Source organism: Malassezia restricta, chromosome I, assembly GCF_003290485.1.
Source record: "Malassezia restricta chromosome I, complete sequence".
In the NCBI taxonomy this organism is placed as follows: domain Eukaryota; kingdom Fungi; phylum Basidiomycota; class Malasseziomycetes; order Malasseziales; family Malasseziaceae; genus Malassezia; species Malassezia restricta.
In genome coordinates, this window is record NC_040193.1 from 490,550 (window position 1) to 516,210 (window position 25,661).

The 25,661-nt window shown below is 50.8% G+C and overlaps 16 protein-coding genes across 16 annotated transcripts; 7 read left to right on the forward strand and 9 right to left on the reverse strand.

Annotated features, from left to right (window-relative positions):
- Positions 1-4: 4 nt before the first annotated feature.
- MRET_0293 (uncharacterized protein) lies at positions 5-2,977 on the reverse strand (the record flags this gene model as incomplete). The annotated part of the gene is made up of 1 exon (XM_027626920.1): positions 5-2,977. One exon carries the CDS (start codon positions 2,975-2,977, stop codon positions 5-7), a length of 2,973 nt encoding a protein of 990 aa, XP_027483155.1.
- Positions 2,978-3,419: 442 nt separating this feature from the next.
- MRET_0294 (uncharacterized protein) lies at positions 3,420-5,804 on the reverse strand (the record flags this gene model as incomplete). The annotated part of the gene is made up of 1 exon (XM_027626921.1): positions 3,420-5,804. The coding sequence occupies one exon, from the start codon at positions 5,802-5,804 to the stop codon at positions 3,420-3,422; it is 2,385 nt and encodes a 794-aa protein (XP_027483150.1).
- Positions 5,805-6,080: 276 nt separating this feature from the next.
- MRET_0295 (cytochrome c peroxidase) lies at positions 6,081-6,992 on the reverse strand (the record flags this gene model as incomplete). The annotated part of the gene is made up of 1 exon (XM_027626922.1): positions 6,081-6,992. One exon carries the CDS (start codon positions 6,990-6,992, stop codon positions 6,081-6,083), a length of 912 nt encoding a protein of 303 aa, XP_027483151.1.
- Positions 6,993-7,320: 328 nt separating this feature from the next.
- Positions 7,321-8,211, forward strand: MRET_0296 (cytoplasmic inorganic pyrophosphatase (PPase); the record flags this gene model as incomplete). Its single annotated transcript, XM_027626923.1, has 1 exon — positions 7,321-8,211. One exon carries the CDS (start codon positions 7,321-7,323, stop codon positions 8,209-8,211), a length of 891 nt encoding a protein of 296 aa, XP_027483152.1.
- Positions 8,212-8,307: 96 nt separating this feature from the next.
- On the reverse strand, positions 8,308-9,420 carry MRET_0297 (pyruvate dehydrogenase E1 component beta subunit; the record flags this gene model as incomplete). The annotated part of the gene is made up of 1 exon (XM_027626924.1): positions 8,308-9,420. One exon carries the CDS (start codon positions 9,418-9,420, stop codon positions 8,308-8,310), a length of 1,113 nt encoding a protein of 370 aa, XP_027483153.1.
- A 195-nt stretch (positions 9,421-9,615) lies between these two features.
- On the forward strand, positions 9,616-10,497 carry MRET_0298 (casein kinase II subunit beta; the record flags this gene model as incomplete). Its single annotated transcript, XM_027626925.1, has 1 exon — positions 9,616-10,497. The coding sequence occupies one exon, from the start codon at positions 9,616-9,618 to the stop codon at positions 10,495-10,497; it is 882 nt and encodes a 293-aa protein (XP_027483148.1).
- Positions 10,498-10,597: 100 nt separating this feature from the next.
- MRET_0299 (translocation protein SEC66) lies at positions 10,598-11,215 on the reverse strand (the record flags this gene model as incomplete). Its single annotated transcript, XM_027626926.1, has 1 exon — positions 10,598-11,215. The coding sequence occupies one exon, from the start codon at positions 11,213-11,215 to the stop codon at positions 10,598-10,600; it is 618 nt and encodes a 205-aa protein (XP_027483149.1).
- Positions 11,216-11,468: 253 nt separating this feature from the next.
- On the forward strand, positions 11,469-13,783 carry MRET_0300 (serine/threonine-protein phosphatase 2A regulatory subunit B'; the record flags this gene model as incomplete). Its single annotated transcript, XM_027626927.1, has 4 exons — positions 11,469-11,492; positions 11,522-11,681; positions 11,715-12,023; positions 12,048-13,783. 4 exons carry the CDS (start codon positions 11,469-11,471, stop codon positions 13,781-13,783), a joined length of 2,229 nt encoding a protein of 742 aa, XP_027482481.1.
- A 144-nt stretch (positions 13,784-13,927) lies between these two features.
- On the reverse strand, positions 13,928-14,329 carry MRET_0301 (prefoldin subunit 1; the record flags this gene model as incomplete). Its single annotated transcript, XM_027626928.1, has 2 exons — positions 13,928-14,105; positions 14,130-14,329. The coding sequence occupies 2 exons, from the start codon at positions 14,327-14,329 to the stop codon at positions 13,928-13,930; spliced, it is 378 nt and encodes a 125-aa protein (XP_027482482.1).
- Positions 14,330-14,493: 164 nt separating this feature from the next.
- Positions 14,494-15,321, forward strand: MRET_0302 (cleavage stimulation factor subunit 2; the record flags this gene model as incomplete). The annotated part of the gene is made up of 1 exon (XM_027626929.1): positions 14,494-15,321. One exon carries the CDS (start codon positions 14,494-14,496, stop codon positions 15,319-15,321), a length of 828 nt encoding a protein of 275 aa, XP_027482479.1.
- A 1-nt stretch (position 15,322) lies between these two features.
- Positions 15,323-16,924, reverse strand: MRET_0303 (dTMP kinase; the record flags this gene model as incomplete). The annotated part of the gene is made up of 1 exon (XM_027626930.1): positions 15,323-16,924. The coding sequence occupies one exon, from the start codon at positions 16,922-16,924 to the stop codon at positions 15,323-15,325; it is 1,602 nt and encodes a 533-aa protein (XP_027482480.1).
- A 137-nt stretch (positions 16,925-17,061) lies between these two features.
- MRET_0304 (U1 snRNP splicing complex subunit Luc7) lies at positions 17,062-17,883 on the forward strand (the record flags this gene model as incomplete). Its single annotated transcript, XM_027626931.1, has 3 exons — positions 17,062-17,119; positions 17,145-17,242; positions 17,275-17,883. The coding sequence occupies 3 exons, from the start codon at positions 17,062-17,064 to the stop codon at positions 17,881-17,883; spliced, it is 765 nt and encodes a 254-aa protein (XP_027482485.1).
- Positions 17,884-18,292: 409 nt separating this feature from the next.
- MRET_0305 (uncharacterized protein) lies at positions 18,293-19,192 on the forward strand (the record flags this gene model as incomplete). Its single annotated transcript, XM_027626932.1, has 1 exon — positions 18,293-19,192. One exon carries the CDS (start codon positions 18,293-18,295, stop codon positions 19,190-19,192), a length of 900 nt encoding a protein of 299 aa, XP_027482486.1.
- Positions 19,193-19,202: 10 nt separating this feature from the next.
- Positions 19,203-22,271, reverse strand: MRET_0306 (inositol polyphosphate phosphatase; the record flags this gene model as incomplete). The annotated part of the gene is made up of 1 exon (XM_027626933.1): positions 19,203-22,271. The coding sequence occupies one exon, from the start codon at positions 22,269-22,271 to the stop codon at positions 19,203-19,205; it is 3,069 nt and encodes a 1,022-aa protein (XP_027482483.1).
- A 139-nt stretch (positions 22,272-22,410) lies between these two features.
- Positions 22,411-23,238, forward strand: MRET_0307 (protein N-lysine methyltransferase METTL21A; the record flags this gene model as incomplete). Its single annotated transcript, XM_027626934.1, has 1 exon — positions 22,411-23,238. The coding sequence occupies one exon, from the start codon at positions 22,411-22,413 to the stop codon at positions 23,236-23,238; it is 828 nt and encodes a 275-aa protein (XP_027482484.1).
- MRET_0308 (cysteinyl-tRNA synthetase) lies at positions 23,235-25,622 on the reverse strand (the record flags this gene model as incomplete). Its single annotated transcript, XM_027626935.1, has 1 exon — positions 23,235-25,622. The coding sequence occupies one exon, from the start codon at positions 25,620-25,622 to the stop codon at positions 23,235-23,237; it is 2,388 nt and encodes a 795-aa protein (XP_027482477.1).
- Positions 25,623-25,661: the final 39 nt, after the last annotated feature.

Consider the following 25,661-nt stretch of genomic DNA (forward strand, 5'->3'; position numbering starts at 1 on the left):
GGGATTAGGGATTGTGACTAGGATTCATTGAGGGTAGGGAAGCGTTAATGTCATTGGGCATGTTGGTCATAGGAGATCCCTGCCCCGGATGCTCGCTCAGCGTGAATGACTGAGGCCGATGAAACATGTGCAACATAAACGATGAAGCCTGTTCACGTTGTCGTCGGTCAATGAGTCTCCAAAGCTGCATGGAAGGACGAGAGTCCTGATGTTCAGACTGATTTGGCGAGAAACTCATGGTGGCTGGCGTCTGCGCAGGGGGAGAAAGTGTGGATACAGGCGAGGTGCCATGTAACGACGGAGTTTGAGCTGTACTTGCGGAAGTATTGTCCACAAAAATAGCCGTCTGATGCAGTGGATCCGAGATCGACGGTTGTGCTTGGGTAGATACATCAGGATAGTGCTGCTGTATTAGTGCAGGATCAAACCCTTGAGCGGCTTGTACGTTCTTGTTCATGTAGACCGGAGGAGTAAAAGGGTACGGGATAGAAGCAAGCACATCATGAGCCCGAGAAGGCTCCACCACCTCATACGTTTGGGACTCCAGCATGTTGGGACCAGCAGGGGTCGGTTGCGAAGGGCTCACCGATAGCTGTGCTTGGACAGGGGGATGACGAAGCTCCGGCGGCACCACATTTACAGCAGCTGGTTTCGGATCGCCAGATACTGGCGGGATCGTGACCGACGTCGATGTGGGTGGTGGTGGTGATGTGCATAAATGTTTAGGCTCAAGCGGTAAATCAGATAGCGAAGCATCACTAGATTGCAATGGCTCTCCAGATCCCGTCTCGTCAGGTCGATTCATAACATGCAGATAAAATGAATGTTCCAGACGATGTAGCTGGCCATTTTGTACATACAAGGCTGTTACACTCAAATTGCCTCCCTGCGATGTGCTTGTGGGTACACCTGTTAGCACTTTCTCGTTATCTTCCCAATGAAGCCAAGATGGCATCGTATTAGCTGAATAGACCACCTTGATGTTCATGCTGGATGCTTGGGGATCCCAAATGCGGAGATTCCATGTCCATGGTTCATTCACATAAGCCACCTTGGACGAAGCACCGGCGATCTTTGGCGAGAATGTGAAAAACTCCCATCCACCAGCAGGCAGACGCCGTGCTTGAATGATCCAAATATGATTGCCTTTGGATTTTGCCTTTTTACCATCCTCATTGAAGCGTGAAATGAAAGGATGAGACCATAAGAATTGTTTAATGCGGCGCATGGATGCACTCTCTTCACTAATGCCACGGCGTCTTAATTCAGTTTTAAACGCCATTGTAAACGCCTGGATGCGGAACTTGAATGGTCGAAAATCCGGCGACTCATCGAGGCGTGCCATTTTTTTGGGCATCAAAGTTTGGTGAATGAGTTCGCCACGCTCATCTTTAGCTTCCAAATTCGAGCAAAGAGAGGTCAAAAATTCATGGAAGACAGCTTCAAATTTCGCCCGAAGCTCTGGTGAAAGTTCAGACAGACCCGTAGCAGCTCGATCTCCTGACCAATCACTCCAGTCATCCTGCCCACCATCCTTTGCAGCAGACGCATTAGGATCCAATGATAGATCAGGCGTTTCTGTTATCGGGTTCATTTGCGCTGACGGTTGTAAGGGATTTGCTGGATCCAAATTCCATGAATCAGAGGGGCCATTCCCGGAGTTGAGTGCCACTTTAAGCGCTTCGGCTGCTGAAATGCTTACAATAGAACTGTCTGGAGCTGACTGGAATGAACTTTCATTAACGGGCGTTGAAGTAAAATTGAGTTGATCCGGGTTCACAGAGGGTCGCTTTGAGTTCAATACAGCCTGTGGCGAATTGCTTTGTAGAACGTGGTTGTTGAGCACCCCGGAAGGGTCCGAGGAAGTGGGCAAAGAGTTAACATCATGAGTCACAGGCGCAGCTTCTTGTAAGCCAAAAGAAGGAGCAGAAGGTTGTAGGTTCTGGTTTGTTGGAAAACTAGACGGCGCCGGCATGCTGAAGTCAAATACGCCAGACTGTAAGGATGGAGAAAACGCTGTAGTTGTGCTTAAATTAGCATTTGATAGAGACGAGGGAACCTCGGCTAGTTCAGACCTAGAACGAGCGCGCATACCCATACCAGTTTTTTCACTGCAAAGCGATTTAATAGGTAAAGCTGATTGGATTTCATTCTTCATGCGCCGCTTCCGACTCTCGATATCATCAATCAATGTTGAAAAAGCCGCCGCCGAGTTGATGACACGTTCCTGCTCAGGTGTTCCCAATGCACTGAAAGATAGCGGTTGACCACTGTTCCGACATTGTTGCTGCATTTCGCTTGACAAGGAAAGACCTGTTACGCCCATTTCGGCAACACGTCTGATCAAATGCTTAATAGTATCCATTTTGTCTGTGCACATATCAAACCGACCTCCATGGAAATGTACACGAGCATCCGCTGCTGCTGCCGCTAGCTCGTCAATGGAGTTTCCAATATCCGGTAAAAGTTTCATGGGCTCCTGGATATATTTTGACGGCGAAAGACACAAGTGCTCGGTTCTGTCTGAAGATGCGGTGTTTGGAGTCATGGCTGGAACCGACAGATTGCTCGGCGAAGTTGGAGTAGTCGCATGTGCCGCTTGGGTCAGCTCGATGACAGGAAAAGTACTTGTTCCCTTTATAGAAGGACCAGTCAAACCAGTTGCATCACTGCTTACACCTGGTGTTGGAGGACTAAGTCCCAGACCGATCGGTATTTGATTTTGCGATACTGTAGAGGCCAAATTTCCCTGATTTAAAGGCACAACACCTCCAGGTGCAAGATGATTCACATCAACGTATGGTTGATTGCTCGTAGTGTCCAAATGTAACCGGCGCATCGGGCTTGATTTTTGAACCTGGACATTGGGCGCTTGATTTTGTTCTTCTGGGTTAATATTCTGATTAGACCATTCATTTGAAGCTATTGATACATGTTCAACCGCTTCAACTCCATAATTTTGCAACGGAACGTTCATCGTAGCGGGCACGCCGCAATAAAGGGCCGAAGTATCGATAACCCTCGTGAATTGTTGAGTGATACGGGGGAAGATGTTTAGCCACCATATCTCCTAACTCATAAATTACTAATCACATTTGCTAGATCGGGATTGCCACTTGCTTCTTCACTCACCCGAAGTTTTCGCTTTCAAAGTGGGCATTTTTGTGGCGAATGATTGGACCGATACGTACAGCTTAGATCGACCAAGTTACACCAAAAAATCTCATGAACACTCTTGATTTACCCCACATTGACTGGGATCCAGGCCACTAGGACATGGCCCGCAATTCTCTGCATTGAAGTTTGTCCTCACAAGCGACGAATGAGTTGCACACTATAGCACTGCATTGCCAGTTGTTTTCGTATTCAAGGTTGCTGTCTTGAAATATGGCCTATAGGTATAGAATCCTGAACTTTCACTAGCCCTGGGACAATGTGTTTGAACGACGCACTTTTAAAGGCGTAATGCTTGACGTTATCGTGAAAGAAGACTTGGGTCGTAGAGTTCGAGGAGCGCTTGCTGGATACCGCAGAATACTTTCGCGCCTCGGTGTAGATGGCATTGCGGAGGATTCATCGCAAACTTGAGAAGATGAACTACTCCGGTCCATCTCATAGTGAGCGTCTTGTAGCGTCAAATCATGAAGCCCGTCCTGGCACGATTGCTGAGCACGAGTACTTTCATCCTCAATTTTTTTTCTTCCTTGTTCACCAAAGAAAAGTTCAACATCATCGACAGTTTCATCACCAAGTGGGAGAGAAACGTCTCCCTGCGGTTCTGGCTGCACGTCATTGATCTCCAAAAAAGGGAGCGCAGGACCGAGCGAGGCACGTTGATGAGTAGTTGCGACAGAAGTCAATTCATTCCTTGGCTCTGTACTGGATAACTCAATGCCCAGTCCCGTAGTGGATGCTTCACCTGCTGCCAATGGCGAGGTATGACGCGCAGTGGCACTGCGAATAGCGCTATTAATGAAGTCAAGCGAGCGTTTGTGCTGCGCTGTACGTGAATTTCCTGGTTGTTGGCTTACATTTGGCGAAACCACAACAGCTGATGGCATAGAGCATGGACTTCGCATCGTGTCGAGCGACTGGAGTCGCTTGACCGTAATATTCTGGTTCTCTGAGTCTCCAAGCAATTGACCCATCAACCCTGTGGCTCCCATCCATGTACGCCGAGGAGGGGGCGGATCAAGCGAGACATACTTGATAATACGCAAGGGCACATCTACCTCGACAAGAGTTGAGGTTTCAGCACCTACGCCCACACGGAGCACATATTGGACATTGATATGACGACCTGGCTCAATTGTAGCAGTGTTTTCCGGTAAAACAAGTGAGTGATGGAGATATATAGGTTTACCAGGTCGTGCCCCTGTCCACCAGCTACCGAGTTGACCTGCTGCCAAGGTCTCATCCGTAACGATGGTACTGGTGGACGATATAATATCTTTTGATCCGGGTATATGATCATGTGCGCGATATAACGTTTCGACTCGCACTAAAGCAATGCGAAGCACATTCAGCAATTGGTTTCCACCATTAAACACGCCTGCTTCGAAATACACACGCTGGCCTGCCACCCATGTTTCACGGTGTAAAGCAGCAGCAAGACGAATATTTCGAGCTTTGGCCTCGGGCGTATTTGCCTGAGAAATAATGGGGCGTGGTGAGCTCGATAACTCTGCAGTGGGATTGAGGTATGGATATAGCTGCATTTTTTGGAAACAATGAGCTATACCACTGTGCTTTTCACCGAACGCTTTAACGCGGACAGATGCAATAAGAATATATCCCACCTCTGAAGATGCACTTTCGTAGCAGCCTTTAGCACCCTTGCCCATGGGCACGGAGAGAGAAAATGGAATAGCATGGTGACCCTCTTGCCCTAATGAGAAACCTTCTTTATCTGGAAGCGACGCAAAGCAAGGAAGGATAGCATCCCCTCCTCCTTCTCCTTCACACGTGTTTGTAGTACCATGTAGAATATATGGCTCTGATGGACCATCCAAGCTGCGGTCGCCATCAATCACAGACATGTGGCGGTAGAATATGTGACGGATATCTTCATCAGGCATACACTCGTATCCAATAAGTCGTACACGAGGCTGTGCCAGGAGCATAGCAGTGGATCGGTCTGTGTGGTTGGGGATATTCAACTGGATACTGCCGTGTAATAACCCTCCCTCTACAATGAGGTTGTTTTCCACAAATAATTCGATACCGATACGTTCATCACGCTCGGGAGGATACATCGACACAATTGGTTTGCTTGGAAGCGAGTGAACCATGGGTGTAGCAGGCGAGAGAGATACATGATGTACTGGGAGAAAGGGGGGAGCTTGAGGATATGGAATGGGTTGTGCATCGCATGAGCTCACTGGCGGCAATTTGACTTGCGACCCGGGAAATTGCACTTGAGGCCGCGGTGATGATGTAGCTGAATCACTTGGCGTGTCAGCCCGTCTCGTAGCACTGGCTGAATGGACATCGTCAAAGACTGACCATTCGACAGCTGGCTTGGGCGGAAGTGGGTGCTTCATCACACACATGGGCGACACATTCACACTCTTGTTTGTAATCAAGCGATTTTCACGTAACGGCATGCTAGGCAAAGATGCACATACTCCTTGCGTTGTACTTGCTTGTGCCAAATGGCCATCATGGTTTTTCTGCCGCACAATGGCGCGGCGGCGAGAAGACTTGGGAGGCGCGGATGTTTTTTGGGAAATGTTTTGCACATTCATCCGAACGTCATTGAGCGCAGTATCTGGTATTCCTAAGTCAATGCCGAGACCATTCATAATGGTTGGCGCGACCAAAGTACAACAGAGATAAGCGTGTAAATCCGACCTAGGAGTGTTGTTGTCGCCAGCCAACACCAGCGGCCCTATGCACGCGCATCGCGCTTGCATGTTTTTATTCACATCAACATCTACAATTTTCCTGAATTGGGCAATGCAATGCCTCCACAGTGAACATACAGATCACGAGCCCGCACGTTGACTGGCGCCCCGGTTGCACCCCAGGTGGATAATACGTCTGCTCTACAGCGCCACAATAATTACATATAGATAACTTTAAAGGTTAGGGCGAGCGCCAGTCGAGCTACTCTTCTTGGGAGCCGGAATGTAAGAGCCCTTGGCGTCACGCTTGTCGCAACGAGCAATGCCGTCCTCGTCGCGGTACACACCAAGTTCGATCAACTTGGCAAAGGCCTTTGCAAAATCAGCGTAGAACAGGTCTCGGTCCGCAGCATATTTCTCGACCCAAGGACGGAACTTCTCATCTTGGGCGAGTGAGTAGTCCGTTGGAAGCATCATAAGGGGCTCGTCGTCCTCGTCCATGCCAGGAGCATAAGCCGAGTACTGGAAGGGGCCGTCCCACTTACGAGGCTCCCATTTCAAATTAAGCAAAAATTTGTAGAATGTGTTCGAGAAACGAGTTGGGTTCACCACCCAAGGGCCATCGAAGCCCGAGCGGTTCTTGTGGCAACGACCGAGATTGTGAGCGCCAGTCAGAGCTACAATTTCTTGGTCGTTAAAGCCCATGCGGTAGAAGATGTGGCGCAAGTGGTCCTGACCTTGGGCGCCATCGGGCAGACGTCCACGAGGGGGCACGTACCTCTTGTTCGTGAAGTCAGTGCGGCCAGGCTTCCATTCGATTTCAGGGCCGTCCATCTCCTTGATGGCCACAACACCGGCAAGAGTCCACAGGTCAGCGTAAGTGATCCAAGGGTGCTTCTCCTTGATAGGCTCTAGGAATGCACGGGCATTTTCAAGACCAGCATTTGCTGGGTCACCGCCCTCTTCCTCGTATCGCATACCAGCTCCGTTCGAGCCACCAGTCTCGTCCTCTTTGCTGTACGTGCCACTCGCGTGCCAGGCAAGACGCACAAGAACAGGACCAATTGATCCGTCATCATATCCCTTCTTCTTTAGGATAGAGGCAATATCCTTGCGCACTGCATCAAAGTCACCTAGCTTCGACATTGTGGTGTTGAAGTAGATACATAGTGAGCCCAGCCAAATCGTGGGTTAAGACAATGAGCTTAGGAGCCACGTGGTAGCGGTACGGATCCAGCCTATTAAATCAAAATGATTTGTACACGGCCACCGAGCTTCCCATGACCCCCGACATGTTCGGCCGATGTTGTGATCGCAACGCCCGTGCTGGCAGGTCGCATGCCACGTGGTAGAACGTAAAGAGCACGGGTCCTGTTGGGCCCATGCTAAGAAACTCCCGTGCATGCGTTCTTCCGTCTCAACGTTGTCTCGACTCGTCCAAAGTACATCCATCTTGGCCAAATCCCGTACCATCATGACGACTGCCCAGGATATTCAAACCCGCGTTATCGGAGCCGCTAACACGCTGGACTACCGCGTGTTCCTCGAGTCAAAGTCGACGGGCCAGCCTCTGTCGCCATTCCACGACGTGCCTTTGTACGCTGATGAGGCCAACGGCATTCTAAACTTTATTGTTGAGATCCCGCGCTGGACCAACGCCAAGATCGAGATCAGCAAGGAGGACTCTTTTAACCCCTTCAAGCAGGACACGAAGAAGGGCAAGTTGCGCTACGTTCGCAATTCGTTCCCCCACAAGGGTTACATTTGGAACTACGGAGCCTTCCCCCAGACGTGGGAGGACCCCGCCTTCGCCCACCCTGACACCAAGGCCAACGGCGACAACGACCCTCTTGACGTTGTTGAAATCGGCGAGACCGTTGGATACACTGGTCAGATCAAGCAGGTTAAGGTGCTTGGTGTAATGGCCCTCCTTGATGAAGGCGAGACGGACTGGAAGGTGATCGTGATCGATGTGAATGATCCGATTGCCCCCAAGCTGAATGACATCGAGGACGTCGAAAAGCATCTCCCTGGTCTGATCCGTGCCACGAACGAGTGGTTCCGTATCTACAAGATCCCCGACGGTAAGCCTGAGAACCAGTTTGCCTTCTCGGGCGAGGCCAAGAATCGCAGTTATGCTACGGAGGTCATCCATGAGTGCCACGAAGCGTGGCGTCGTCTGATCACCGGTCAGGCCAACGCTGGTGACATCAAACTTGAGAACTCGACTGTGCAGGGCAGCAAGTCGCTCGTCGCCCCGAACGACACTGTTATCACGTCGATCCCTTCTGCTTCGCCACAGCCCCCGGCCCCTATTGACCCTAGCATTGACAAATGGTTCTTCATCAGCTCGTCTGCCAACTAAGCACAACATAGATATAATCATTTTTAACCATCATGGACTGTTCCTTGATAGGAAAGGTTGAGTTCGTGTCTACATGGCACTCGTACCTTTGAATGTCTACACACGGTACAAGGCACGCTTTGTTGCCTTGACAACAATCTCGGACGTGGCAAAAGACAGCGTCTCGAGATTATAAGCATACGGTGTCGGAACATCCGCACCAGTAACACGTTCCACGGGTGCGTCGAGATAGTCGAACGCCTCAGTTTCCATGACCTGAGCGCAGATCTCACTTCCAAGACCAAACGCAGGGAAACCACCTTCCACCGTTACGAGACGGTTTGTCTTCTTCACACTTTCCACGATAGCGTCAATGTCCAGGGGACGGATTGAGCGCAGGTTGATTACCTCGGCTTCGATGCCCTCTTTAGCCAAAGACTCAGCAGCTTCCAGGCCATGAGCCACACCCATAGAATGCGCCACAATCGTCACATCCTTACCAGGACGTTCGATTTTTGCCTTGCCAATAGGAATCAAAAAATCTTCCGACAGGGCTTCCTGAGAGACGGAGAACGAGTGACCATACAAAATTTCGTTCTCAAGGCAGACCACGGGGTTCGGGTCACGAATCGCGGCCTTGAGGAGGCCACGGGCATCCTCGGAGCTGTAAGGGCTCACGACCTTGAGACCAGGAATTTGACCATACCAAGTGGTGTAGTCCTGCGAGTGCTGAGCAGCTACACCCGCTGCGGCACCGTTAGGGCCACGGAACACGACTGGAACGGTCACTTGACCAGCCGACATATAGTGTGTTTTACCAGCAGAGTTAACAATTTGATCGATAGCCTGCATAGCGAAGTTGAATGTCATAAACTCACAAACAGGACGCAGACCCGCAAAAGCAGCACCCACTGCAAGACCAGCAAAGCCCTGCTCGGTGATGGGTGTATCAATCACACGATCCTCACCAAACTTGTCAAGCAGTCCTTTGGTAACCTTGTATGCACCGTTGTAGCGGGCAATCTCTTCACCAAGCAGAAACACCTTGGAATCACGATGCATTTCCTCCTCCATAGCAGAATTGAGTGCTTCGCGCACCGTCATTTCCTGAGCGCCCGACTCGGATGCAAAAGCACGCACAGGCATGCGTGCCATTGTCAGTGAAGGCATCAAAGTCGAACGGAGAAGTTGGGGACGAATACAGCGTGCCCTTACAGCTGCAGCTATCATGGTGGTGCCGAAACTGGTGAACAGAAATAGATGTCCCGTTTGTTCAGGCCCGTTTCCAGCCTCCAGTCGGCCCAGGGGCAAATCGTTGGGCGCGCCACCAAGAAAGGGCCTAATAGGCTTTTCAATGACACGCGGAATTTTCCACCCAACTGCCAGTCGACGGGCTAATCGTGGATTGTCTTGTGTATTCACACGATGGAAGAGCTCTCGTCAGGCTCCTCGGACTACGCCGCAAGCACATGGATCGCATGGTTCTTATCTACAAAGGGGAATGAATACTTTTGTGAAATCGACGAAGACTATATTCTTGATCGATTCAATTTAACTGGTCTCAATACTGAAGTGCAGCATTACACGTACGCTCTCGACCTCATCACAGATGCTCTTGACGAAAACATTAATGAACTTCATCGTGAGCAGATTGAAACACAGGCAAGAATTTTATATGGTTTGATCCACGCTCGATTCATCGTCACAACGCATGGTCTAGCTAAGATGCTCGAAAAATTCAAGCGTGCCGATTTTGGACGCTGCCCCCGTGTTTTGTGCTACCAGCAGCCCCTGCTTCCGGTTGGCCTGTCAGAATTTCCTTTCCAAAGTCCTGTGAGGCTCTATTGCCCTCGGTGTGAGGACTTATACCGACCAAAGAGCTCAAGACACGGCGCCTTGGACGGTGCCTTTTTTGGATCCTCTTTTCCGCACATGCTGCTCATGGTATACCCCCACATGATTCCTACCAAAGTGACTGTTCTTCCCCCTCCTATCTCAATTGCTCAGAAGCAATATGGTGGGGTGTCTGCGGACATTTTGCATCAACGCGCCGCTGCCCTGGAGCGCCGCGGTGAGTGTCTTGCATCCGCTGGTGAAGAGACGGATCAGAGTGGCAATGTCAACGATCGATCTTTAGATGTGAGCGCGCCCGTGGATTTCGTTTATGAACGTGTAGTCCCGCGTATCTTCGGGTATCCAGTGCACGAAACAAGTCAGCTCATGGCTTGGCAAGATCGTCAGCAAAAGAAGCAAACTGCGACAATTACCAATTTCCGGCAGCAGAAACTTCATAGTGGAGACGCATGATATCCCATGGTCATGCACGCACACACTCCTGTAATATAGGCATGCTTTCTGTGCGGTTTTAATGATGGTAATCCGAGGGACAAAAGGGTATGCTACAGCACTATGAAGTTGGGGCTGCGACTGGCTTGATATTAAACTTGAGCTCAGGCACATTCATACCCATCTGACGCATCTTTGCCTGCTCATCCGTGCGCTGCTTGGAAATGTTTAGCAGTATGTCGCGATGATTAAGGTTGCTCGAGATCTGGTTTGCATTCTCGAAAATGAGCCGACCCCACGATGGATGGAAACGATTTGCTTCGCGCACAATCTGGAACGCTTCATCACGAATCTCAGTTTCTTTTGCTTCGAGCATTGTCGCCGCGTCGTCACCAAGCGAGCCACTCTCCAGCAAAGATTGGAGGGCCTGCTTGTCGAGACGCAATCTACTCATGATTCGTAGAACAGCGACAGCGCGGGCAAGCAGTGACGCTTGAAGCGTTTCTCGAGGCACAATCCAATCCTCTGACTCCGCAGGCTCGTCGGGATAGGCCTCCTGAATTTCACTCAATGCTTTGTATATCGCTCGGGCAGGCTGGGTTTCAGCATCCTGCGACGACGTGTTTTGATACTTTTGCATGGTACGCTGTGCGCGCCGGCGATATATCTTCGAGAATAATGACAGAGAAAGGTAAAGTGCTGCAATGTATGCAATAGGGACAAAGATGGAGAGCGTCATATTGGTATGCGTGCGCGCAAATGCAAGAACGTCGGTAAGGTAGAGAGAACCAAGTTCGCGACCATTGATTTTAGTGGAGGTGTGTAAGGCACCTACTGCACGTCCACACGAGGCGACGGGCCCTGTGTTTTGGCGACTTATTGTTTGATCGGGCCCTGCCACTGTCTAATCCAACCCGGGGTGACGCGGTACCTGCAATCTTGCGTGTATCAATCAGTTTTTAAAACAACCCCAAAATCACCCTGGTATCGCAATGAAAGGCCTAAAAAAGGCGGTGGTACGTTGATGTATCAGCTGACACAGAAGCTCTCTCGTACAAGACAAGCTGATACCCAAAATCGAAACAATAACCATGGAAGCGGGTCGTTCGTCGCACCTGCACCACCATCGAAAGATCATTCATCGAGAGGCTTCTTCTCAGGTCCCAATCATCAATCTTCAAATCAAAGCTACACGTCTACTTCTTGTATGTATTCGAATGGTACTAATATGTGTCCAGCTAATTATACATCACAATCTAGCGCTACTACGCGGGCCCCTGCAAAAGCTTCAGCCACTTCTGGGGCACCGGCGTCGTCCGTTTCGTATGTTTCTGTGCCACCAGGCAACATTTCACAAGCAGTCTCAAGCACGCAGCACACATATGCGCCTCCGAAGCTGCCATCGAGATCTTCTACACACGTACCTTCACCCGTTGTCCCTGGATCCTCTAGTTTACCTGTGCAAGACATGTCTAATTCTAAAGCTGCAGCGCCTGCCGCAGCGCTTCCAGCTTCAGCACAAAAGGTGGGCTACATGGGCAACTCAGGTATGGCGCCTTCGCTTACATTAGCCCCGACTCTTCAGCCTGTAACACCAACAGTGGCACCAAAAGACACAATTCCTTCGCCAAGAACAGCGCCGCGTAAGCAGCGGAGCAGCCGCATCCAGACGGCGGATCACGTCCAGTTGGAACCATTACCGTCGTTCTCCGAGGTACTGCCATCAGATCGGCCGCAACTGTTCGTCAAAAAGCTGAGGCAAAGCGCGGTGGTGTTTGATTTTACTGATGCTAGTGCAGACCTCTCTGGCAAGCAGATCAAGGCACAATCGCTGCAAGACATGCTGGAGTTTGTCACGACGCAGCGCGGTTCCATCACAGAGCTTGTTTACCCTGATATGGTGAACATGTTTGCATCAAATTTGTTCCGCACAATTCCTCCGTCATCCAATTCGCTTAGTGAAGGCTTCGATCCAGAGGAGGATGAGCCTGTCCTGGAGCTGGCATGGCCTCACCTCCAGCTGGTCTATGAGCTCTTTCTCCGTTTTGTGGAGAGCACAGACCTTAATACGAGTATTGCGAAAAAGTACATTGATCAGTCATTCGTGGTACAGCTCCTTGAACTGTTTGACAGCGAAGACCCGCGTGAACGTGACTTTCTCAAGACGACATTGCATCGCATCTATGGTAAGTTTTTGAATTTGCGAGCATTCATCCGTCGATCTATCAACAATGTCTTTTTCCAGTTTATTTACGAAACGGAGCGTCACAACGGAATTGCGGAACTACTCGAAATCCTCGGTTCTATTATCAATGGTTTCGCACTACCTCTCAAGGAAGAGCACAAGGTATTTTTATCGCGTGTATTACTGCCTTTGCATAAAGTTAAATGTTTGGCGATGTATCATCCACAATTGGCGTACTGTGTTGTGCAGTTTATCGAAAAGGACAGCACTCTTACAGAGAGGGTTGTACTCGGCCTGCTTAGGTTCTGGCCTAAGACCAATTCGCAGAAAGAAGTCATGTTCCTCAACGAGATCGAAGAAGTATTAGATGTGATTGAGCCAGAAGACTTCGCCAAGATCCAGGTGCCACTTTTTCAGCAACTAGCACGATGCATCGAAAGCCAACATTTCCAGGTTGCAGAGCGTGCGTTATACTTCTGGAACAACGAATACGTCTTGAACCTTATGGGCGACAATATCCAGGTAATTCTCCCTATTGTATTCAACAGTTTGTATGAAAACTCGAAAAACCATTGGAACCCAACAATTCACGCACTTGTATACAATGCATTCAAGCTGTTCATGGAGATTAACCCTGCCTTCTTTGACCTCGTATCCAATGAGCATCAACACCATCTTATGCTCGCAGATCAACATGAAAGAGAGCGTTATCAAGCATGGAAACGTATTCATGAAGGTGCATTACAGAACTCTATTAAGTTCGGCATTAAAGCGCCAGATGCTGTGCTAAAGAGCCAACTTGAGTCGCCTGCTGTCACACCTCGCTCCTTGACGATCCAAGATAATGGTACTTTTGCCGACATGATTCCGCTTGCGAATTCGCTTTCAGGGCTAGCTCCACCGGCCCTTAGTTTAGCCTCAACGTCAGGTGTCGTACAGGGCCTGGGACCATCCAAAATTTATGTCTCTTCTGGAAATCTATCACCCGATCATGATATTGCAAGAGACTCAAATCTCTCTTCGAATAGCACGAATGGTGCCTCTACTGGTGAGTATGAAGATGCCGAGCAAAGCATCTTGCGCGATCTTGCCGATCACATAGATCCTTCGTATTTGGGCTAAGCTGCGGCAAAGATGATGGTGTAAATGTGAATAAGCTTGAGACTCTATCGCACGTCCTGACAAGTGCTGCGATGTTCAATGCCTTCGCAGAACAAGGACTTATGGGCACAACAGGGCACACACGATCAACGTGGAATTTGGTATCTAAGCCACTGAGGCTTTTTCCATGGATTTTACAAGATCCTGAAGATGCTTTCGAGCCTCTGCCACCTCCTTTTCATAGAAAGCACATTTCTTCTCCAGCATCCTGTTCTCCTCCAATGCTTCCGTTCGCCGCTTTTCTGCTTCGCTCACAGCATTCTGAAAATTTTCTTCAATAAATCTGATGTGAGTGTCGTGCGCTTACAATTTTCCGACGCCCTTATAAACGCGTGTCTGATCGCCAAGACCTTGCAATTGTTCCATCGTGAGCTCCTGGAGCTTGGCTTCGCGTGCCCGTCCTTTCATTTGGGCGTTCACAATGCTCAATTGACGTTGTGATGAGACAAGACGCGATTGAATAGAATTCAACAGCACAGGCAGCGAGTCCTCATTCATGTCGCTCATCACGCCGACCGTCGATACCAAAGGCTTCCTTGGGCTAAGCTCCACAAGCGTCTGAAATTGGTCGCAGCTGGCCGACCCCGGTCGCCGTGCCTTGCTAGCGTCCACGTGACAGCAACCGCGGTCACAGGCACTGTTGCTCCAACTGTGCGTCAACGTCGGTGACGATGTCCAAGCGCGGCGGATCTAATGTTGTATTCGTAGGAAATATACCTTACGACATTTCCGAGGAGCAGCTTATAAAAGTGTTTTCAGAGGTAGGACGTGTCGTGGACTTTCGCCTCGTCAGCGATCGCGAACAAGGCAAGTTCAAAGGATACGGTTTTTGTGAATACGAGGATGCCGAAACGGCTGCGTCAGCTGTGCGTAATTTGAACGACGTCGAAGTCGGCGGACGACCGCTGCGACTTGACTATGCTGATGCAGATCCCATGCAAGACAATGGTCGTGGACGAACTCCGAATGTCCAGCCAACACTGCCGGAGGGCGTTCCTATTCCACTCGGTGTTTCAGCTACAGACGTGATTACCCAGACGATTGCCTCATTACCTCCTAATCAACTGATGGATATTCTCACGCAAATGAAGGCCCTTACTACGCATGCGCCTGAACAAGCACGTCATCTCCTCGTCACGAATCCACAGCTTGCCTATGCTATTTTTCATGCTATGTTGATGATGAATGTTGTGGATCCTGTTGTCGTACAGACTGTCGTGAGTGAGACTGCCCCAGCTGCTGGAATGCCGCCGGCATCTATGCACATGGAGCCTGTCATGACCCCTGTTCCCCCGCCACAGCCTCATCCACCTCAGGGATACCCCCCGATGTCAGCACAACCTATGCCAGCAGCACCTCCGTTGCAGGCACCACAACTCGATGAGCAACAACGTATGCTGCTTCATCAAGTCCTGCAGCTAACTCCCGAGCAAATCCAAGCACTCCCGCCTGATCAACGCGCAGGTATTTTGCAACTCAAGGCGCAGTTCGGACAGTGAATCAAAACGTGGCTGTGGTCTTGATTTGGTGCAACATACCCATTCCCAAAGCAGCAAAGCAGAAATGTAGCGAACGGAGATGCTCCGATGTCTGTGCATCTGCTATGGCATTCTGCACCCGAGTATGCACTGCTTGCCATACTTCATCGGGTGAGCCACTGGCGTCAATGCGTTCCCAACGTGCGCCGCTCCGTTCCATCAGTAAGGCGATATTTTGGAACGCTTCACGTACAAGACTCTGAAATGCTTTCTTCTCGTACCGCTCCTCGCCATATGCTGCTCGTTTTGTAGCTGTGGTTTCATCGAGATCCAGAAATAGTGTAATATCAGGTAACGGCATTCCTACATCCGGCGAGATACACCATGAAAGATCAAGGCCTTTTGCATGCGAATATGCCATACCCGAAAATGCATAACGATCGCACACGACGTGCTGACCCCTTTGCAGTGTCTGTAAAATAGACGAAAGCATCTCCCATCGGTTGGCAGAAAACAGAAGGTGTACAGCTTGATCATTAATGTCGCATCTATTTGTAAGATACGAATTGATCATCATGCCGATGGAGGTGGTTCGCTCCGGAAATTTGACGTGACGTGCCTCGAGTGTTTCGACAAGGCGGGCAACTTGGGTCGATTTTCCCGACCGATCGAGGCCTTCTACTACGATAAAAGCACCGCGCTTTCCGTTTAAAGCATTTTTAATAGGGATACTTTCAGAGAGCAAAACGGGAGGCTCAGATTTCTTCAACCAGGAACGCACTTGATCCATGAATTTGTCCATAGCACCATGGCTGAGATTGTGGTCAGCCTTTTCATAGATCTGCGTGACCACAGAACCAGCCGGCCTTCCAACCTGAGACATTAAAATGTTGGACAAAATTCCAAGATTCTCGACAGAGACGTCTTCATCATTAGAACCATGCGCGATAAAACACTGTACGTGAGGGGGAATATTCGCATAATGGATGTGGGCAGGAAAAGAACGCATAGAGGCGTGATCTTCGGGGTGGATTCTGCGCTCAATTATCAAGTCACCAACATTTGCTCTCATGGGAACGTATCCATATGAGTCGAAAAAGGGTTGAAACTCGGCGTCTTTGCGCCGCTGAAGCGACATGTCGACGCTACCACAAGCAAAAATGACACGTGAGGGTGAGCGATGCTTGTACAAGGGACCTGGATTACAGTAGCGAGATATGTAGACTGCTGATACAGCGCAGCCTTTCGAATGGTTGATCATCAAGTCGGTGAAATAGCCGAAACGCCTGTGCAAGTAGTCAACGACGTGAAATAGGTCCTCGGCACATTCATTATATTTGCTGTACCTCCAGTCTCCAGGAGTTTGACCTTCACCACATGCGTCCCACCTGAAAGAGTCGATCGGTAGTTCTGAAGCTAATGATTGAAAGAACAGAGCATTCTTGTCGGCCAAAAGCCCGTGATTGAACACAGCCAGGGGACGACCCTGTCGCGCACCCGGCGCTGGCAAGGGCGTATCTTCTTGCACGTTTACCAGCCTTAATATGCCATGATATCCGTGACCTTTATCAGATTCGACCTGATTTCCCCCAGGAAAAGGTATAACAATGCGAAACTCTGCCATAACGGGAAACAGAGGCCCGTTCTATGTGGGGTAGCTTAGGAGCCATACCAAAAATGTGGAGCATGCATCACGTGCATGTCGCACTCGCTCGCTGTCGGTGTGCCATGCACGATGTTGCAAATTTCCAGACCAACGTCATGGGGCGCAAAGCAGAACTGCAGCGCATAGCGCTAGAGCGCTTGATGGGTCCTGAAGGTACGTTGTAAACGTCTCACGGAAGTGATGGGAACAGTGGATAAGGATGTGCACTTCACGGACCCAAAGGTTTGCCGCAACTTTTTGTGCGGTACGTGTCCACACGACCTATTCAGTAATACGGTAAGTTGCGTTGGCACGAGCTAACTTTGCAGAAAATGGATCTGGGTCCATGTCCAAAGTCGCATTTACCCCGATATAAGGAGCTGTACGACGCTGCAGTTGAACGTGGTGAAACATTTCCCGTTATTGTGGGCGACTTCCAGCGCAATATACAAATGTTTGTTGGCGATATCGACCGCAAAATTGCTGCGAATCGACGGCGGCTTGAGCAAACTCCTGAAGAAATGGAGCGATATAACTCTATGATGCGTGATATTAACGAAGTAGAAGAGGCCATTACTGCAGCCACAAATGAAATGGAGTCCTTGGGTGAGCAGGGTCGTGTGGAAGAGTCGCTAAAGGAGCTTGAAAAGGTTGAAGCACTGAAAATGGAGCGCTCAGATAAGGAAAAAGAGCTTCAGACGTTACAAGAAAATAGTGGCGCAAGTGGCCACCAAAAGTTGCGCGTATGTGATATATGCGGTGCCTACCTCAGTATATTGGATTCAGACCGCAGATTGGCGGACCACTTTAGTGGCAAAATGCATATGGGATACCAGCGCCTCCGCGATCTCTTCCGTGATATGCAGAGTGAACGCCGATCAACGGAGCAAAATCCGCTGCGTGATCGATATCGAAGTCGGTCGCCCCCCACACGGTGATGCATATACATAGAGTTCGTGTGTGGAGAGTACTCAACGTCATTCATGACAGAATTTAGCGAGCCACGCACAGGCCGCTCGATTCCCGCTTACTTGCGTGGTGTAATACAGAGTATGCGCCCTGCTCAAAAAAAAACAAGACCTACGTGAAAAAGTGGTCAGTATTCCCAGTGCATTTGTCCCGTTTCCAGCTCTATCTGATGCTACGCTTCGTGCCGTGTTTCGCGACGAGGCGAGTCCCGAGTTTCCAACATGCGTACGTGCAGCACTACGAACGTTAGAAGAGAATTACAAAGATTCCTCGTCTTATTCAAATGAGGCTCGTCGTGGGTTCTGGGCACTCGCGCAGCTCGTTAAATATGTACATGAAGAGCCCTCGAAACGTGCCATTCAGAATAAAGGAGCTGGTATGAACCTGGATGAAATGGACCATGAAGCGTTGTCTACGCCACAAAAAAGCCCATCTCTTCTCTCAAGAAAGAAGCTCTCGTTTGAGTTGCATGATGTATTTTCTGCTATTGATAAGAATGATGTTGACAAAATTATGGCGATCCGTGACGCACGCTTTGAATTGTTGCTCGGTTCGAAAGCCGATGAGCCAGGAACACGCGCTTGCACACCGCTTGAGTATGCGATAGGCCTTGGTCCAAAGCATGAACGCATATGCTTGTTTATAGTGGGTGCATTGTCCCGCTATGTTAACCATCTCCCTGAAGACAAGCCGTTGGATTTAACACAGAAAGACATGCTCCGTAAAGTGCGTTCAAACCTCAAATTGGCCATGGACCAAAGTCTCTTTAAAGATGACACTTCGCTAGTTGCAAGCTATTTACAAGTGCTTGTTATGTCCGAGGGAAATGCATGGCTCGAACACGCCATCAAGACAGTCAGGTACGAGCTGAAAACATGGTTAAGTGGACCTCAACGACATGGCGGCATTGAGGCCCAGCCGCTCTCAGTCGCCCACGAGTCTATCGAAAATTTTCTTACGACGCATATGCGTATACGTCGCAAGAAAGAACATGTGGTGGTTGCTGCTGTCGATGACTATGTCGCGAATGCGTCAAGTGACTTGCTTCTCTTGGCGCTTTGGTCTCTCCTCCCGGAGCATGACGAATTACCGCTTTATGCCTTCGCACGCGATGATCGTTGCACCGCACTGTTCTGCGACGAAGTTTCACGAAAAGCGCCGTCATCTTCTCTCAGGGTGGCGCGTGTAGCGATGAGCATTGTAGAGGCGCTTCACGACGGTCTGCATTCACATACATCGAGAGAAAGATGGAGTATATTGCAACGTATCATCAAGTAATATATAAACATTATATACAATGGAAATACTCAGAGGTTGTGCGCAAGAGCTGAGCACGATAATGCAGAAACTCTGCTACCGAGCGGTCTGCCACAAGCTTCCAGGCATTCCGGTCAATAGACTTGACACGCATGCTAAATGTAGCAGAAACGGGGCGATGGTCTGACACCGTAGCGTCCCAGCGTTTGTAGGACGTGCACTGTACCATATTGCCCGTACGAGAGCGATACAGAATTCGATCGCAGTACGCGGGAACACGGGCCTTGTCAGACGAGTCATAGTCATTTGTGAGCCGATTGAACTTGTATGTGGGGGCGAAGCAGATGGGTGCTTCAAGAAAGTGGCGCAAACCAAACTGCGGATTGGATCGAATTTCAAGTTGCAATTGATCCGCCGCAAATAGATCACTAAAGCGATTCTGCTCGATCAGAGTCATAGCCGTATCACGACTAAGATCAAGGCGGTAATTCAAGTCACCAGCAAGCAGACAAATTTCGTGATCCATGGCCATGGATCCATCGCTGCCCAGCGCAAACGCAAGATCGTTGGACGTCAGCGTTTGATTGGATGACTGTAAAATATCAGCGACATCCAAATTGCGCCGCCTCACATTGCGCTGGCCAGCAGCCAGATGACAATTGATGAAGCACAAGCTTGTGTCATCCAGTACAAAACGCGTGAGTAACGCGCCCTTATTACCGTATCGACCGCCCAGACCGGTCTTAACGGCATAACTTCCTGGAAGTCGGATACGCGGAAGCAAGTCTGATCGAACAAAAATGCATGTAAATAGGCCCACCAGGTTCTCTGTCAGCAAAACACTGAAAGGTGATTCAGGCGGCATGACAAGGCGCACGTAAGCCACAAGTTTATCGAGCCATGCGCGATATCGACTCGGAAGCCGCTCGCGCTCTTCCGCTGATTCCTTTCCTGTACCTCGTCGCTGTTTGCTCCCACCGAGGAGGAATCGTTTCGCAGTCTGGCGCTTGTCTTCGAGATCCACAAGCTCCTGAAACGAGAACACAATTACATCAGGAGGTACCTGAAAGCTGGATCCGTCAGGATTTTGTGTCGTAGAGCAAGATGAGCGTAAAATACGCTGGAATAAATCCATATTGTCGACCATACCAAATAAGTCAGCTGGGGCTGCTGCGTCGAGGTTAAATGACATCACAAGAGCACGAAGCGACGAGGATGTTGAGTAAAGATCAGCCTTGCTGCTTACTTCGGCATTGATCCAGTCCTTTGATAGTGTAGCATCCCAGAAGGTAGCATAATTGTCTGTACTCAGACTACACGCCATGATTTCGGGCGCCTGAGTATTGATGCTGTAACCGTCAAAGAGCAAGGAAAAAATGTTATCGCGATGCGCTTGCCATAATTTAACCATTCGCAAGTGTTGCGAGTTGGCCAAATGCACAATCATGCGTCCATCGCGTGTGCCAGACCAAATGGCGTTTAATACACCAGTCATCGACATGATGGGGGATGATGATACCAAAATGTGTTCAAGGCATTCGCCCTGTTCATTCCAAACACTGATGTGTCCCGACTCGTGTCCAAAATAAACAAGACCAGGTGTCGTTGGCAGAGAAGCGGAGCAGGTTACAGCGCCCCCTCCGTCAGGCCCAGACATGGGCCACTGGCCGGCCTGCGACATGACATTGAATGGGCGTGTGTCTGACACAGGACTGAAGCATCGCACAGATAGGACTTTTTGTGTATGCTTCGGCGCCGACTTTGTGACCAAGGTAGGGGTGCACAGCCAAAGTAGGCTGCCCTCGACAGAGCAATACGTGTTCTTCGGTATGGTGATGCGAATCGTTTCCGGCGTTGTGGACGGTAAATGTAGCGGAGACAGCCGGGGTACCCACGTAGATATTTTGCCACTTTCATCAATACACACCATCGCCTTGCCAATGCGGGCAACATGACAGATAGGTGACTTGTGTACATTGATACGCAGCGCAGTAATCTTGCCTGTCAGCGTGTCAAGCTCACCGATGTGCCCTGTAGGAGTGCCGTACCATACTATGCGTCCCTCAGGTACCAGTTCATTGCCGACTTGAACAGACGGACAGAAAGCCAGCGTGGTAGCACGCAAGTCACGCGAGGTAGGTGACAGGTTCGAGGGACTATCCAGCCATGCATAGTGTTCAGCCGTCTGAGGCACGATAACTTCCGAGCTCTGTTCAGGTGTATCTGTGTGGAATTGTGCTCCCCGACGTACGACAAGTACACGAATTTTATCCTGCGACGCAACGACGAGTTTTTCGCCAAATAGAGCGCCTGTGGTAATGGGTGTGCTAAACGGCACGCTTCGCGGTGGATCCAACGCAGGTGGCACGCGATTCACGTAAGACATATCAGGTAGGTCGTGCGATGTCAAATGCAGATCTCCCAATTCATTCGTCATGTCATCCTCTTCTTCACTGCTGGCAGCAGGATCACCTCTCTCTGCCGAGTGCGCTGAGGATATCGAGGGTGTCGCCTCTGTCAAGGGGACACTAGCTACAGCTGCGCTCCCGGAAAAAGCATGAATGTTGGGCGACAAACCCGCGGAGTTGGGTGATGTGTATGCTTGTGGGTACTTCACATCGGGCGTATGGTGAGTTGGAACGTCAATAGGAGGCTGGAGTAGGCGCGGAATGTCGTGGGGAGATGTCACTTGTGGTTTGAGCTGAGAAGCCATTTGTTGTGTTGGCATCATGGTAGGCCTAGGCGGCATTTCGATATGGTGCGGCGACGTGATGCCCGGTGGCGATGCAGATGGGAGTGACACCTTGGGTACGGAGACGGACGTTGGCTGAGGCATAGGTGACAGGCGTTGAGGCGAAGCACCGCCACTAAGACCACTGCTCATCGGGACATGAGATACCATGTGCATCTGCTGAGGCGGCGGGGTTTGAAATGACCTGTACGCATCGGCGGACGAGTGTAGCTGAGCCGACTGAGCTGGTATAGGCTTAGGTTGGGCCAAGTGATGCCTGGGAGGTGATCCTAGCTCATGAACAGCATGTCTGTGTGGTTCAGGTGATGGAAGTGGCCTCTTCGGCAGATCAGGTGCCTTGGACCCCATAGAGTGGCACAGGTGTACCTGGTCACTGCACGCCAAGCGAGTGGTGGCAAAAGGGGGGTGGACAGGCATGGATGCCACGTGGATGAAGAAAATGGAGCAAGAATGTGGTTCTTCTAGGCACGGTCTTCCGACAGGATTCATGTCGGCGACCTTGAGTTTATTTGGCGTGCATGAAGATGACCTGCCTATGTCGCCAGACTTAGAGCCCACAGAAGATATTGTGCCTGAGCAGATCCCTTCCATTTTGGATCAGCGCGCATGCATTGTGTACTCAACAGCACCGGACGTGGAGCCACGTGTTGTGTCTACCAGAGACCTTGAAAGCGATACCCAGGCGCAACAGGAATACCGCATACATCTTCGGCTTGATATGACGAACGGGTGCGGTGGTAAGATTTGGCCGGCTGCAGAGGTGCTCGGTGCATACATTGCCTCAATGCCTTCGCGGTATGCGCCCCATGCAACCGACTTGGCCTTAGCGCAGCATCCATGGCGGGGCAAGACAGTCGTGGAGCTAGGAAGTGGAACGGGTCTTATAGGGTTCCTGGTTGCCAAGATTGGTGTAGGCTGCAAGACATGGATTACCGACCAAGTGCCGATGCTGCCGCTGATGGAAGAGAACGTGACGCTGAACCCTGACATGGTGGATGCATGCCATGTCGCTGAGCTCAATTGGGGCGAAACAATACCGGAGAATGTTCCATCCAAGCCTGATGTGATCCTGCTCGCTGACTGCGTCTATCGGGAAGAGGCATTTCAGCCGCTGGTTGATACGTTGTGCATGTTGTCGACACCTAGCACCGAGATCCTTTTTTGCTATCACAAACGGCGTCGTGCAGACAAGCGCTTTTTCCAGCTACTAAAGCATCATTTCACCTATGAAAACGTGAATGATGATGACGAGCGGCGCCGACGAGCATACCAGACTAGCGGGACGTTCCTTATGCGGTTTACCAAGCGTGCCTAGTCAATTTCGTTCGCCTCCCTCGCGGCAAGATAGTCAGCATGCAGCTTCAGTTGGCGTTCATATTCTTTTTCTAGATTCTTACGCCGTTTCTTGCCCAGTGCTTCACCTTGCTCATCCTGCGTGGGTATACCCTGTTGATCCCATGCGGTGTATTGGTTCGTGTGCGGTGCGCGGAACATGTCTTGTGGGGCGATACGTCCACGCTCCAGCTGTTCACGCCGCTTGACTCGCGCAGCCTCAGCAGCCGCAGCTTTCCGCGCAGCCTTTTCTGCGATCATGCGCTCCTTTTCGGCCCGCTGTGCGCGCAGCTGCTCAGCAGGCACGAACTTGAATAGAGCCTGGCCATTTTCCTGGTCATCGAGAGCCACGCCCAAATCGGCCAGCTCCACGTCACGGATGGTATCAGCGAGTTGGAGCAGGTCTGCACCTGATGCATTCGAGCGTGCCAACTGACGAACGCGATCGCGGAACGACGACAGCACGCGTACAAATGGAGCGACGACTTCATTGCGGTCCACAGCGCCATCTTTCGCAGCTACTGTGCCCCAGCTTAGATCGCCTTCACGCGTCGGTCCCTCGCCGAGACCCAACATGCGGAGCATGCGCGCTACATATTGCGACACATTCACAAGCACACACACGTTCAGGTCATCACGCGACGTGCCGCGCTCGTACACATTGGCACGCGACACAAGCTCGAGGAGCACCTCAATACCGCGTGGCGTATCAAAGTTGTCACACATGGCCAAACGGAAAGCTGCCTGTGTGTCTTGCAGTGCGGCGTTCAAATGCTGAGCGCCTGGGCCATAATGATGCTGGCCATCACTGAAAGCCTCGCCCTTAGCACGAGACTCGCGCTCAAGCGCCGTAACAACGCTAAAAAAGTTGTTGAGCGTCGTTTCAACCGAGCGGACCTCGGCCATGCTTGACTCGCGAAAGTCCATTTTGGCGTGCCATGGGTGCATCAAAAAAGCGAGGCGCAGCTGACGAGCTGTGTAGCGCTTCAATGCCTCGTCAATGCTAATAAAGTTCTTGAGACTCTTGCTCATCTTGAGACCCTCGATATGCAGGTGTCCCGTGTGTAAGAAATAGTTGATCCACTGTGTGCAGCCATGGAACGCCTCACTCTGTGCGAGCTCGTTATCATGGTGGGGGAAGGTGAGATCAATCCCACCCGAATGGATGTCAATTTGCTTACCGAGCACCTGCGACGCCATCACACTGCATTCAATGTGCCAGCCAGGACGTCCCGGACCCCACGGTGACGGCCACGATGGCTCGCCAGGTTTGGCACGCTTCCATAACGCAAAGTCTGCGGCATGGCGCTTGCCCTTCGCAGCCAAGGAACCCTCGCCTTCCTCTAAGAGCTCGCTGTTGCCCTTACTCCACGGCGCAAGTTTTGCATACGTGTGGTGCTCAGCACCACAGGCACCGCCGTCGAAGTGTGACGTGGCAAACCACACATTCTTGCTTTCGGATGCGGCGTCATCGACGTACGCAAAACCGTTCTCGATGATGCGTTCAATGAACTGTACAATCTCTGGAACGTACTCACTCACACGTGTTAGCATCGATGGCGGCTCGACATGCAGTCGCTTCATGTCCTGGAAAAAGGCCGCTTCCCAGTACGCAGCGAGCTTGCGGAAAATAGCTGGATCATTCACGGTATGTGCCAGCGTGCCATCGAGGTGTTCGCTCAGCACATCGCTTGATGCGCTGATTAGGGCCCTTGCCTGTGCCTCAGATGCGTCGCCCGCGCCCAATGAGACAGCAGCCGCCACTTGGGCATCGCGTGATGCTTGCAACGTAGCGAACCACATGTGGAACTTGGGCATGCGCTGTGCCGCCTCTTCGCGCCATTTGGGATCTTGAGCCATCCGCACGATCTGTTCCCAGCCGCCCTCGCCAGCACGACTTCGCTCTGCAGCTTGAGGATCAGAGGCCTCCTCGTGAGACGGGGCTGGTGGGGTGAGCGGCATTAGCGTATGGGAAAAAAATTGCGACCACGCCGTTTGCACAATATTCAACAGGGCCGGCGTAAGGTGGGGATGCTGTGCTTGGAACTGCTGCAACAGGTACTCTTGGCGGCCGCGCACAATGATCTTGTCGTCAATATCAGTCACATTCATCACGAAGTGGACGTCATAGCCGAGGTAGTCGCGCATAATGCGTCGGATGACGTCCTGTGCAACATAGTTTCGTGCGTGTCCCATATGGCTTGCATCATATACGGTGGGACCACAATTGTACCACGTCACAAGACGTCCACGCTGCGGCACAAAAAGCTCCTTGGACCGCGTCAGACTGTTGTACACGTGCAACTGAGGTGCTGGCTCCTTCGGCTCAGGCATCTTCCACACGCGATCTTCTGAAGCACTTGACATGACTCGGACCCAATGTCGCTGGATTCTCCGCCAGTGACC